General features: G+C 37.8%; 1 protein-coding gene across 1 annotated transcript; it reads right to left on the reverse strand.

The window, feature by feature from the left end:
• Positions 1-1,698: 1,698 nt before the first annotated feature.
• LOC110067347 (cyclin-dependent kinase-like 4) lies at positions 1,699-10,358 on the reverse strand. Its single transcript, XM_020774668.2, has 11 exons — positions 10,154-10,358; positions 9,688-9,991; positions 6,838-6,959; positions 6,386-6,458; positions 5,942-6,032; positions 4,999-5,196; positions 4,506-4,588; positions 4,124-4,177; positions 2,963-3,085; positions 2,734-2,821; positions 1,699-2,074 (listed from the first exon to the last, which is right to left on the reverse strand). Exons 2-11 carry the CDS (start codon positions 9,853-9,855, stop codon positions 2,019-2,021), a joined length of 1,056 nt encoding a protein of 351 aa, XP_020630327.1. The 5' UTR covers positions 9,856-9,991; positions 10,154-10,358; the 3' UTR covers positions 1,699-2,018.
• Positions 10,359-12,403: the final 2,045 nt, after the last annotated feature.

Genomic DNA, 12,403 nt, shown 5'->3' on the forward strand with positions numbered 1-12,403 from the left:
AATGTCTGTGAAGAGGATTTAGATTAAGTTTTGAACGACTAGTAGATTTATACTAACAATTAGATAATTTGCTCTCGATTGCTATGCGAGATAGTTGACTTGGGCTGCGCCCTCGTCAACTATCACGCGATAAAAAACTCGAGCTCATAATCTAATAAGCCACGTCACCCTTAGTTGGTTTTAATGCAGGTCCTCTATCCTGGTCAAATTGGAATTTGGAAATGTTGGTTTATGTGGAGGAAGGAAAACCGGATAACCCAGCACCCTCGGAGCAAGGCGAGAACCAACAACAAACTCAACCCACATATGGCATCGGGTTGGAATCGAACTGCGCCATCCCTCAGCACACTTGTCAAGTAATCGCGAACCCGTCTCGGGGGCCGAGACAACTCGGGTGGGCGAGATGTCTCGCCTCGGCAAGTGGGGTAACCCTGGCGAGCGGGACAGCTTTTCTTCATATAAACGCTTTTGGCTTCGCTTACGGGGACAACTCTCGGCGTGGCGAGTGTCACGTAATGCCTAGATTTTGGATTTAAAGTAGAAATTCGTATCAAAGAGGTGAAAATTAACTCGGCAAGACCCACTGTGATCGAATGACCGAGGGAACCTCAAAGAAAGAGAGAGATTTGCACATTTGATTATTCAAAATGGGTTATGAATAATCACGCAGGGTCCATTTTGACTCGGCCTACAGGGACTTGCCTCGGGGGTAGGGTTGTTTCGGGTACCCGAGACCATATAAATGGGGCCTTAGATAAATACGAAGAGGCTCGTCGAACCTTGAATATAATGCGACTCGGAAACTGGGAGCAAATTCAGTTTCCGCAGTTTGGGGGTAATGTGTTCGAACTGGATTGATCGTGTGATGAGCCTAGCGCCACCACATTTTGAATTCGCTGTAGACGTCTCAATTTCCGCAATATGGCTTGTGTTTGTAGCCGATATAACGCACGCTCTGATTAGCTAATTCTTGGGCATTATCTCCCGAAATGCTAACGGGCCGATTACGGGCCCGCAAAATCAGAGCAAAAGCCATATAATGAACAACTTATTAACCCACGAACGTTCGGTCTTTACCGGAAAATCTCAAACCTCGGTCTTGCCGTATGAACCTCCTTATCGCTCGGTCAATACAGCAAGGGGTTCGGTTTGAGTTTTTTCTGTAAAGACCTCACTCTCGGTTAATAGGTAACATTGGACAAGAGAATTGCGTAGGACTATAACCAGCGCCGTTAACCACAGCCTGTTCTTTTTTTGTTCTGTGTTGTCAAATGTAACGGTTGGTAGCTGTACCATATAACAGACCAAGAGATTATGATAAATGCGGTCTATTTTTTTTTTTTTTTTAATTTGAACATTTTCCATATTACAACTGCCTTCTGTTCAAAGCTGCCATATCACTCTTTTGGCATACAAGAAAACATGCAATGAAATATCCATTCAACAACGAGCAATACTGATCGCAACAGAGAAACAGTTAAGCACACAAACTCTACGAGAAAGTTACCTAACTACAGAAGCGAAGCTTCTTGTAGATCGAAAACAGAATTTTAACTGTAATTCTCGTTTATAAGTTATATTATTAATTTGGAAGTCTTACCTAAAATGATCTTTCTCGGAATAATTTACGTACATTTAGTTACATTTCAATGTCTACCTTAAGAGTTTTTATATCATACACCCTTATGGACTTCAGAGTTTACAAATACTAATAATTTAATAAGGAACAAGTTGTTTTTTACTCCAAGATATATATAAATACAGCAAAAAGTCACGGCATAAAATTCTTAAATTATATAGTTAATCGCACATTCTAAAATTCAAGAATGTTTATTTATACCCTCTACATTAAAGTTACCTGAAAGTACCACTGACTTCACCATTTTTTATGAAACCCCATGCCAGCAGTGTGTGTACATGTATGGCACAAAAAAATCTTCCCAACATCATGCATTTAATTTATCTACATTATGAATACAATACTATAATATTATAACAATATTAAAAGTTTTCGTTGATTAAATGGACGGTAGGTGGTCCAGCTTGCTGAGTTTCGTCTTATCTTTGTTTTTGTCTGAAAACAACAGAAAATAATCATTACTCGCGATCAACAGCAGCCAACAATATGGCGTAGAAGATTTCATCCGCCAATCGGAAGTCGAAGCTAAAACAAGTACGACAAGCGGGAAAGCATGTACCAGTGGAAAGCGCGGGAAGACATGTCAGCAATGGCAAACGTGAGAAAAATGTAACCAATGACAAGCGCAAGAAAACATGCAACCGGCTAAATGCGCGGGAAACTTGTGAAAAACGCGGTAAAACACGCGAGAGCCAAATAACGGTTGGTCCAGTGTTTGATTCAGATGGCTAAAAAGATTGATTGCACACATATATACAGTGTATATAACAGAAAACGCACTGTAACTTTTTGTTACGTTAGTGAATCAAGAAAATATCCCCTGTTTGACTATTTTCTTCATTCTTATCACTGACCTGTCTCAAAGAAAATTCACTAATATACACCTCATTCCAAAATGGCCGCCATTTTAGTGTTTTTTAGTTTGCTTGCAAATTAGCCCTTGTTGCCTCGTTCAAGGGAACATATTCTTTTGAATTTCGAGTTTAAGAAAGAGGCAACAGGGGGTAATTTGAGGGCAAACAAAAGAACGCTAAAATCGCGGCCATTTTGGAATAAGGTGTATTGTAAGGAGAAGATACAAGTTGGTCACTTACCTGTTCTGTCAGGCGCAGGAGAGTCAGTAGCAAGTTGAGGTAAATGATGCGAAGCTGGTTCGTTCTCCAATTGAGGCTTGGCTCGGAGCTAAACGGGAGAGAAGACAGGCATTTTTAAACGTTACACGAAAGTCGATTCGTAGGTAGTTCTCCGACACAACTCACCACATTACATGCGAAATACCAAGGTGGCATTTTCGTATTTTCAGAACAATTACATCCGACTTACCCTAGTTTTTCTCGTCTTCACGGCTGGAGGCGCTCTCGTATCATCTTTGTAATCATCAAAATACGCATGCGTCAAGAGCTCTGCGCAAGTTAGCCGTTGACTGGGTTCCATAGCAAAACAACCCTGCAATAAGTAGCAAACATAATTTTATTATTCATTTTACAGGCCTTTCGCTTGAGCAGAAATAAAAGTCCCTCGTTAGGGCCTTATGTGAAGCAGCGTTCACACTACGCGGAGAAATTTGAAAACGCAGCTTTATTTCTACGGTTAGACGTACCGTCCACACTAATCCGTCTCGAAAAACGCTCTTCAAACTGGAGGAATTTGGAAACGTCGGCTTTTCGTTTTCGTCTGGACGGAAAACGTTTTGAAAACGGAGCTTTTCGAAAAAGGTGGCGTCACGACAACCATGTGATTTCCCTGACCGAGTTTTACTCAAACACAAATCAAATATGACCGGTGATTGTTGCGTTTTTAAATTCCTCCGGCGTAATGTGGACGGAAAATATTTGATGCGTTTTCAGAGTAAAACTTGCGTTTTCAAATTTCAATAGTATTCCTTCCATACTATGTAGCAAATAGTGTAAATATTAAACTTCATGAAAGTCCTAATAAATTTGGCGACGAGGTGAAAGGAAACTGAAACCGCTACGTTAACAAGAATATCACGTTGTTATACTACATACGATTTTCTTTTTTTGCGTCTTACGTTTAATGGCATTATGTCGCGATTAAGAAAATATAACTTACATGTACGTTCAGTTCGTCCTCTGATCTAAGAAATATTTTAAGCTGAAGCTGAATGATTTGAACACGAAACATTTGCGGAGTTTGATCATTTCCCGTTGTTATTTTCCACAGGACGGCTAAGAAATGTACCAAGAATTATAACGCACATGCAGAACCTTTGCACGAGTCAAAAGTTTTGTTTACCCACGTTTTTGTTGTCGTCATTTTCATCCTAGATCGCTGGATTAATTTTAACTCACTAATTCATATATCATGTACAGTGTAAAATAAAATTGTAATGTCGTTCTTGAAAAGTTTTTCCCACAGCCGTTGAGAAACCTTCCCGTCAAATTGTCCTACGTGACAATCAAGGCCCTTGTAGACCGTTGTTTGTGCCTTTGCATTTAAACATGTCTTTTTCCTTCTACCCACCTTCATAAAACTCATAGCTTCTTTTTGAATCTTGAATTTTGACTCTAAAGGATCCTGAAAAATGCAAAAACCAAAACGTAATTTTAAGACTACTAGAATTCGATCAGTTGATAAACTACAGGTAAGAGGATGTAGCACGAAAAGTATGGGACTTTGTCCATAGATCACAAAGTACTGCTAGAACTCCATCATTTAAACCACTGCACTGTACGTTTTAGATACAGTTTTCAAAAAAAGTCTCGTTGAAAAGTTGATTTTTTTTTTTGTCCAGATGTCGACTTGTGCATCTGTAGTCCCGTCTACCACAGAAACTGTTCTGCCTGAAACTCAATAGGGTTGTTAGAGATAAGTATTAAGAGGGACCCGACATCATTTGACTTACCATTTCCTGAGGTTCCGGAATAGTTAATCCACGATAGAACTGATTTGCCTTGAAGATCTTCTTTTGATCTTCAGTGAGATCACCTGAAAAAAACACATGCTCATTAGATACTCTGCAAAACACTCCAGACAGGATAAATCAAAGAGTGGACCCTTACTGTCACATACTGAGGTTACTAAAATACTTGTGATGTAAGCACTATAAGAAATATGCAAGAGACTGTGTTTGACCACATTTCCAAACACCAAGAAAAGGGCTGAGAATAAGATACACAGTGGAAAATTTTTGATGAACTTTGAGGTGTTCAGAAATGTGGTCAAAAGTGGTCTTTCATGTTTGATAGATCTTCTCAATCGAACTTAAAACAAGGGAAAAACAGAGAAATTAATCATAAAATCTATGCTAATTAAGATCAGACATCCAAACACAATCACAGTATTGACTTCCTTTGTTTTTAAACTTAATGGATTATTCATAAGTTTGAGAACAATACCTAAAGTCTTTCTGATCAAATACAACTGATCAAGATCAGATCTCCCAGGCCACAGGGGCTGGCCACTTATGAGCTCTGCAAACACGCAGCCGATAGCCCAGACATCAACTGGGAAGCTGTAATGGACGTCGCCAACAAGAAGCTCTGGAGCACGGTACCACCGAGTAGCAACATAGTCTGTGTACTCGTCATTTTTATCTGAGAGGAAATATTTCAGAGGTAACAGTAATATAAATTATATGATATCAAAATGTACAACAGTACAAAGGTAACACTGCTCTCTGTACATGCATATACATGTATACTTATAGGGGTAGGTGAAGGGGGAATGTCACCCATCTCCCCTCAAGACTACAACAGTGTATGTGTTAACCTCCCTCCCTCCCTCCCCCCACAGAAACAATTGTACTTTATAATCTCATTACATGTACTTTATGACCTTGAGAGTAGCATCCTGATACATTAAAAAACAACAAATAAAACAAACAAATCTTGATCATAAAGTTATAAAATAAAGATAATGCTACCCCCCAGGTTATAAGCCCCTTGATTCTCAGACACAAAAATGCGCTTAATAAAAGCTCCTCTGAGGATAATCCCACAGGCTTATTAATCTTACCAGTTTTAACTCCCTAACAAAGATGCAAGATATTTGCTTCTTCCATCATAAGCCTCCTATTGGAGAGCATGGTTGATATTTTATGTTGACTTCTTAACATGCTCAGAGAATCCCATTAATGTCAGTAAAACCTGTTTGTGTTTCACATCATTACGATAATAATTAGAAATTAGACTTTAAATTAGACTTTAAAACATGCATGTAGCACTCCAATGTGCACCTGAAATTTTTCAGACACAAAATCCTTTCCAAATATAAACCCCAAACATTATTTTTTGAAATTCAAAACTCCTCCCAATAACAAACTGCATGTACAGTACTTACTAAGCATTCTGGCAAATCCAAAGTCACACAGCTTTATAACTCCCTTTTCAGTAATCAGGATGTTCTCTGGTTTCACATCTCTATGGATACACTGCAAGCACAGTTAAAAATAAAATGAAATTGTTGGATAAGTGTACAATTTAGGTGATTGTATGAATGTGAGTGCAATGAAGAATTTACATGTACACTACACAGTGATATTTGGACATTCTCTCAACTCTTACATGAGCCTTTAGGCAAGTGTTATTTATTTGCACACCTGTGCAACTTTAAGACTTTTCTCAGCCATTGAGAATGGAGTAATTTTCTCAGTCATATTACATGTACACTCTAAGTTAAAAATGTTTGTCTTTTTTCATAGACTTGTGCTTGTAAATGATAATGTACATGTAGGTATTTCAACGTATAAACAAAACATAATTTGATCACCAGATTGTAACGTACATTATGTTGATGACAGAAGTTGACTGCCTGCAGTGTCTGATGGGTGATTTTCTTGACCAATGCTGGATCAACACTGAGAGATAAAAAAAAGAATGATCAAATTTAAAACAAAAACAACAACAACAACAACCAAGATTCTATGCAACTGGAAATACAGGTAGCAACCTTTATGTTAGTAGCCAGACATGTACAAGATCTGTACACGTATATGAGAACGAATCAGGCTTCCATGTTTGAAGGTAAGAACAAAACATAAGCCAGATTGCACTCGTACATGTACATGCAATTGCCCTTGACCAGGGGGTAGGAAGTACTTGTAACCACGCCCTGGAAAGGTCTGACCGAAAGGCCAAACATTTTGGTGTTCCAGTTGAATTCTGTACTCCTACGCTTTCCACCTAAAGGATACCCATGTGAATCACAGCTATTCCAGTAACAGGTACAGTACATACCCTCTTGGACTGGCTTCAAGCTCATTTAACACTGTACGCTCACAGTATTCAAACACCATGTGAATCTTGTGCTTTCTTCTGAACACTTCTAACAGGTTGACAAGGTTATTGTGCCTGAGAGTCTGTACAGACATGAAAAAGAAAAATGTTATCATACATTTTCAAGCTATCCTTACCTGTCTCCACAGAACAACAGGCATCTTATCTGGTCACGTGTTCAACTGGATCATCAGTTTAGCATGTAGGTATATAAAACCCAATTGTTGGTCCACAATATGTTAACAGTATTGTTTCATATGCTTTTGGTAAAATGGCAAATTTCACAATCCACTTCCAGGGTTAACTATTGTTCAGAAGGCGGCAGTCCCACAAAGCCATTCATATTGTGAGTTTATCAAAATTCATTGTAATATAGGGTGCGTTCCTTCATGATGATCTGGTACAGGATCAGTGATCCCAGATCACTCGGCTCATGATGCGTCAAAGGAGCCAATGAATCCCAGTATGATTTATCAGTTCCTTTGATGTACCATAATAATACTAATACTAATAATAATAATAATAATAATAATAAAATATTTATATAGCGCCAATCCACTATTTGTCCATGGCGCTTTACATTAAATAAAAAAATATTTAAAAAGCTAAAAAAGGGGAGGGGAAAAAAAAATAAAAAAAATAATCTAAAAATTAAAAGAGTTAAAAAGCTTGTTTAAAAAGATATGTTTTTAAATGCCGTTTAAAAATGTCAATCGAACTACTGAATCTTAGTTCAAGTGGGATCGAGTTCCATAGTCTTGGTGCCGCCACAGCAAATGCTCTCTCTCCATATGTTTTCAGTCTAGCTTTTGGGGTCGCCAGAAGGTGTTGAGAGGACAATCTTAATTTCCGTTGAGAGATGTTGTACTTAAGTAATTTCACTGATGTAGTAAGGTGCTGTTCCATTGAGAGCTTTGCAGACCAGTAGGAGAATTTTAAAATTATACGGTAGCAAACAGGTAACCATTGGAGCTGTTTTAGGACAGGGGTGATATGATCAAATTTCCTAGTATGTGTAACAACTCGAGCTGCTGTATTTTGAATAGATTGTAATCTTGAAAGTAGATGTTTTGGAAGACCATATAGCAGTGAATTGCAGCTATCTAATTTCGCGGTAACAAAGGCATGAACAACAATTTTAGCACTCTCCTCGTCAATGCACTTTCTGATTTTGGCGATATTTCTTATGTGATAATGAGAAGACTTGCAAATTGATTTTATGTGTTCCTCAAAGCTAAAACACTTATCAAAAATAACGCCAAGATTACGAGCTGAGGATGATGGTACAACTGTCACGTTGCATCCCTGATCCTGACCTGGATCATAACAAACAAAAACACTCATACGTACAATGCAGCTAATGTAACAAAGCCATGCTATCAAATTCAGTTGCCCTAGGCGTGCATCATAATTCACTGACACACACTCATGGTGTGCGCAAAGTTAACTTTGCTTCATGAGAGAAAACCATTTTCATTGGCAATATAATTAAACAATCAACTCATGCTTTAGCTGTGCATCGCAAAGTCACGATGCACTAATAGTGGGAACTTTGGAGAAAACTCAAGAAGCTACAGTAGAGTTGCACTCCACCATACCTCAAGCAACTCTTATGTGCTTTGTTCTGTGCTTTCCAAATATCCCATTTGCATGATAGCATGAGAGCTAAAGCATGAATCAGTTGTCAAGTCCTGGCCATGGAATTGAAGAAGGCCCATGGAACCAAACAGATTGTCGTAGAGCAGTTTTCATTTGACTGTCAAAGTAATTGGTTTTGCATTTCTATACTACACAACTGGCTTAAAAAAACTGCTCACTCTTTCACCCAATCAGAAGTACATATAAACCCAAAACCAATCATGACTTGCTCACACATCTTCCTGTGCTTCACCTCAGGTACATGCATTTACACATACCGGTAGTTCAAGTTTTGATTGCTTCACGGTATTGTCTGTCTCTTTTGTGATTGGCCAGAGTGATAACTTTGGTTTTGGTTCAGTGGCACTCAATTGAAAATTACTCTGTCTAGTATAACACATTTAGTGAAAAGTTTTTTGAAAGTTCATCCTGAGTTTTCAAACCTCCTACGGGAGTGGAAACTGGTTTGAAAAAAACTGAAGCTAAATTTCCCTTAATGTTTTTGCAAGGGAAACAAAAATCTCCTTGAGTGATCGGGAGGTTCAAAAACTCAAGGATTTGAAATATCGGGATTCCACCATATTTGTATTCTGGTGAAAAATTATATTGAAACAACTCTGCCATCTCATCACAATAATTTGCTTTCTTCCATGTACAAGCAACAAAAAATCCAGAGTTGTGGACTGCATGTCACTGATAACAATACAAGTGCAAATTTTGCAGAATTATCTTTGAGCAGCAGTTTAACCTTGCAAGCACACACATGTTACATGATTCCAGTGAAGATGTCCCTCTACGTTACAAATTCTAGACAAAATTAATACAGGTAAAACTTACACAGAAACGGTCACTTGAAAACGAAAGCAGTAAACAATGAAGACTCTTCAGATCTCTCGGAAATCTAGGTACTTTATAGTGAGTTAACATATTTATAAAGCTTAATTTTTAAGCTCCACTTTTCTATGATTTTCGATTAGATTAACATTCCTGCTTTGCTACAGATTAAATGTTCCTGATACACCGGCGATTGCAAAATATCTACAGACATGTACAGGTACCAAGAGATTTCTACAATCAAACCATTTAAGCTATACATTATTAAAGAAATTTGAGACACTAATATGTGTACATCTGTAATATAGGAAGACTCGATTAACACACTGAACCACAAACCTTGAGCATACGAACTTCTCTCAAGGCAATTTTCTTTATCAAAGGATCGTCCTCGGATTCCACGAACTTCTTAATCGCAACGATAGATCCATTTTCTTTATTTCTGCATTTGAACACCACGCCATACGATCCTTCGCCGATTTTCTGAAGTCTTTCAAACTTATCCATTTGCAAAAAAAAAAATGTCCGCCGTCTAATTCTCTACCAGGTTTTGTCGATTTCTCGTTGCCGTAGCATCAATCGATCAGCAGACGAAGTCACAGATTGAGATAAGAAGTTTACTCGAAGGCAGCAAACGTTTGCCCTAGAACAAAACCAAAAACATTAACTGTTTTCAGAGATATCAACACTATCATTAACGGAGCGTTCGCTTACTCTTTTACATCATAATCTAACGGCACGATCGATGCAAACACAAATCTCACGCCATTTTGAGTTACAGTACATTCAAACACAAGTTCTTTACCCTTTCTTCTCGAACCAACCATGGCGATAACACAAAATAACGCCTCCTCAATCACGATTTCCCATAGTCCAGAAGACAAAGCCGCCGACCTGTTACTAGGATGAGATCACAACACAATATTGTTAATCGAAAATACACGTTCTTCGTCGTTTATAAACTCACAACGAACCCGACTGTGTCGTGACGTACGGACCCCAAAGCACGTCTCCTTTTTAGGAAGTCACCATGACAGCAAGTCACGTGTAGTGCTTATAGGTCCGCATCCCGGGCAGATTTTCATCAAATTTTTCTCGCACATTCAGCTACAACTGTAGTTTTACATCAATTTTAACTGGTTTTTTTTTTCTTTTTAAAACGTGCGGTGGGTATATGTAACCTTTTTCATGGGATTTAAGGCCAAAAGTAATCCATCTCATCCCAGACCATTGATTTATTTTTCTTCATTCCAAATATTTACAACACAATCCTGCCAGTAGGCATACAAGTTGATTAATGTTTAGGGTGTACTATAAGAAATAAATCGTTCTCTTTGGTAGATGCGTGGCACCTAATATAGATATCAAAATTCAAAGAAAATGAAAATAGTGATAAAGGAGAAAATTTTCAAAACAAATAATTTTTTTCAAAAATCACCAACGTTCAGGAAGACGGAAAGGCCAAGCTCAAAACGTTTGTGGTTTTTCTTAAAATGACACTTTTTCCCTTTTTCTTATTTGTTGAATTTATGTACAGGTTGATTGAGTACCTTGAGTGCCTAAACTCATTTTTTTTTTTTTATTTAACCAAGACAAAATCACAATATTTTATTTCATTTCCTTTTTTTTTCGTTTTTTCATACATCTAAGAAAGCTCAGTTTCCATTTATATACGTACGCTTTGAACCTTTTTTCGTACTAAAATTAAATTATTTTTACATATATTTTGTAAACTGCAATATCAGTTATTTTACGAAAAACTGAAACTCGACTTAATCACCCAAACCAATTTTTTTTTTTTGACGAAAAGGTGCGTTAATTTAAGGATTCAGAGGACTCTTCTGAACTGATCATGATTAACTCTGAACATGAATAGAAAAAATATCTAGATGCACATTACGTTTTTTTGTATGGAACAATCAACGACCTCATGTCTGTGTTTCCTTTACCAACTGAGTATCATAAATTCAAAAGCTTTTAAGATTTCAGCTGTTTCGTTCTTGATTAAAAACAAACACTACTGCGGCCTTTGGATTACCATTAATCACAGTAGACTCTAACAATGCATCTTCGTCCTATTAAAATTTTCCTTTGAGAAATTGCAGTGGTTTTAGAATATCGCAAAAAAATTTCCTTAATCATTTATCCAAGTCAGTGCGTGCACTCAAAACTGTCAAAGGCCCCTTCAACATTACGCCAGAGGAAGTTTGAAAACGCAGCTTTATTTCCTTGGTTAGGCCTGCCGTCCACACTAATCCGTCACGAAAACGGAGCTTTTCGAAAATGCTCTTCGAATCGGAGGAATTTGAAAACGTCGGCTCTGCGTTTTAGTATGGCTTTTCGAAAACGATTACATCACGATGATAATGTGATTTCCCCGCCAGAGTTTTCCTGGACCACGGAAAGGATTTCATGAGTTTTCAGAGTGAAACCTTTGTTTTCAAATTATTCAGGCGTAGTGAAGGCGGGGCCTAAATAGTGTTCAAAGACTTCAGCCAAAGGTTGATTCAGCTTAGCTAAAATTGAGATCTTTCACTGATAAAGAGCTCAAAATGTTAAAGGGGCTCTGTCATAGATAAGACAACATTAAGTCTAAAATTGTGAAGTTCAATCAACTATGTTGTATTTCTAATTTGCTGTTTTGCTGGCTAAGTAAAATATAATATATGAGTCGGCTTCCTTTGATTTGAAACATTTGTTACGTAACTCACTAAATATTCACTACTCCGCACATTTTCAAGGTGATTGTGGTTTGACAATTAACCTCTGAGCAAAACCTCTTAGCTTTTATCTCGGAAAAAATCGGTAACTGACGTTGGGAGAGTTGGTTTCCCGATGTGGATTTTATAACTAGAGACTAAGTCTAAAATTCACTACTCCGCACATTTTCAAGGTGATTGTGGTTTGACAATTAACCTCCGAGCAAAACCTCTTAGCTTTTATCTCGGAAAAAATCGGTAACTGACGTTGGGAGAGCTGGTTTCCCGATGTGGATTTTTATAACTAGAGACTAAGTCTAAAATTCACCGCTTAACTATATATTACGCGCGATACA

Source organism: Orbicella faveolata, unplaced genomic scaffold, assembly GCF_042242905.1.
Source record: "Orbicella faveolata isolate gen_17 unplaced genomic scaffold, um_ofav_v1 contig_27, whole genome shotgun sequence".
Lineage (NCBI taxonomy): Eukaryota > Metazoa > Cnidaria > Anthozoa > Scleractinia > Merulinidae > Orbicella > Orbicella faveolata.